The sequence below is a fragment of the Nannospalax galili genome, unplaced genomic scaffold (genome assembly GCF_000622305.1).
Source record: "Nannospalax galili isolate Female #2095 unplaced genomic scaffold, S.galili_v1.0 scaffold1445, whole genome shotgun sequence".
NCBI classification, from domain to species: domain Eukaryota; kingdom Metazoa; phylum Chordata; class Mammalia; order Rodentia; family Spalacidae; genus Nannospalax; species Nannospalax galili.
Window position 1 is genome coordinate 212,161 of NW_008353264.1, and position 1,801 is coordinate 213,961.

The 1,801-nt window shown below is 47.7% G+C and overlaps 1 protein-coding gene across 1 annotated transcript; it reads right to left on the bottom strand.

Moving 5' to 3' along the window:
• Positions 1-1,071: 1,071 nt before the first annotated feature.
• LOC103747949 (histone H2A-Bbd type 1-like) lies at positions 1,072-1,401 on the bottom strand. Its single transcript, XM_008850483.1, has one exon. It carries the CDS (start codon positions 1,399-1,401, stop codon positions 1,072-1,074), a length of 330 nt encoding a protein of 109 aa, XP_008848705.1.
• Between the last annotated feature and the right edge of the window lie 400 nt (positions 1,402-1,801).

Sequence of the window (1,801 nt, forward strand, 5' to 3'; positions counted from 1 at the left end):
CTGGGCTCAAACTCACAGACATCTGCCTGCCTCTCCCTCCCAGGTCCTGGGGTCAAAGGAGTGGGTCTCCACACCTGACACTTTTCAAATATGTACCAGAATGCGTTCTAAGACCAGAAGCACAATCCTGGCACACTTTCTTGTATTCTCAGCATACTCCTGTAAATGAAGAAGGCCTTTTTACCTCTATCAAGGCAGAGAGAAGGAATCACCAGTCAGAAGGAGCAGAGAAGAGAGAAGAATGTGTGCCAGATTTTCCCTTCACCGCTTGCTTCAGTCCTCTGCAATGTCAATCTCCTGTCCTGCCTCAAGGGACAACAGAGGGTTGTTGTCATAGTAAGTAGTTCCCAATGGTCAGTTGAACACTAGGCTCAGATGCACCTTGGAGAAGCAGCCTGAACATCTGGAAACAGGATAGTATAGCTGTGCCACTGTGAGAAGCAGCACACAAGCAGACACAAGCAGGCTTATACTTACGAAATCAGAGACAGAGGGATTCTTATCTCCCATCCTCCTGTGAGGAAGCCACTGCTTGTGTGAACGCTCCCACCTGTTAAGCCCATGCTGCTGGCATGCTCTTCTCTATGCAGTGGTCTCCCTCACCGCATTGTCTGTGACCAACTGATCTGTGTGCTTCCCTCCCACGAATAGAAGACTTCCTCACCACCGTCCAGGTCTTCCTCCACTCCTTTAGTTAGCAGCATCACACTCAGAATCCAGCATACTTGGGAACCCCCAACCAACTTTCTGGCCTTCTAAAGCCTCTGTGGTCACAGCCGACCAGGATGCCTTCTCTACCATTTCCCTTAAGGCACCTGTCCCATCGAGGGTCACTGCCTGAGATATCCCCATTAGAAATCAAGGTTTAAACGCCCCAAGATGACCACAGCTTCCACCCCTCCACAATATCTCCTGTGTGTCTCACAGCCAACTCTATCTCAGAATAACAAGCTGAGAGTTCAGAACCAGTGACATGATCTACATGCTTTAATGGCATGTCTGATTAGTGACCCCAAGCTCGAGGTATACTGGCACTGGTTGAGGCTGAGGATAGAAGTGGCCCAGGCATTGTCAGTTCTCATTGGGTTCTGGTACTTCAAGAGCCAGTGATTTGGTGTCATCCTGGAAGAGTTTCAGGAGGTCTCGGTTGTTCTGTACCACCTGACAGACGTGCTCTGGGGTGATGTGATTCCTGCGCTTGCTGTGGGGTTCCTCTCCAGCCCGAACCAGGATGTTGGAAGTCAGGCACTCCAGTACACCAGCAAGGAACACAGGTGCAGATGTGCTCAGACGCTGGGCATAGTTTCCCTCTCTCAGGAAACGGTCTACTCTGCTAACAGGAAATTGGAGCTCTGCTGTTGTGGAGCGAGATATGATCTGTCTTTGCTTTTTCCCAGACATAGTGGTCGTTTAATGGGTTTAACTCAACTATACTTCTCTTCTGGCCTGAGTCTCTCCAAACACCACCCACATGTTTACCTCTGATCCTCATGAATCAGCAGAGTCCTTTATGACAACCTTGACTTTTTGATATCATTGGTGTCCCCTGGAATCTGATCATCCTTCAGTCTAGAAATGTTCATGTTACAAAACTGCCCACCTTAGTGAATACATCCCCCCCTTTAGGGAAATTAATTTCATATTCTTAGCTTTCACCATCTAGCACAATTTTTGTGCCAATGGGAATCGTTTGTTTGTAGGATACATCCTCTATAATGCATTAGACTCTAGTTTTAATGGTCTTTAGGCACTTTTCTACCTACTGAAGTCCTATTTTACCAGACATGCATAAAATCTCCAG

What these genes read in the sequence shown, in the direction of transcription:
- LOC103747949 (XM_008850483.1), bottom strand. Translation starts at nt 1,401, where the DNA reads ATGTCTGGGAAAAAGCAAAGACAGATCATATCTCGCTCCACAACAGCA.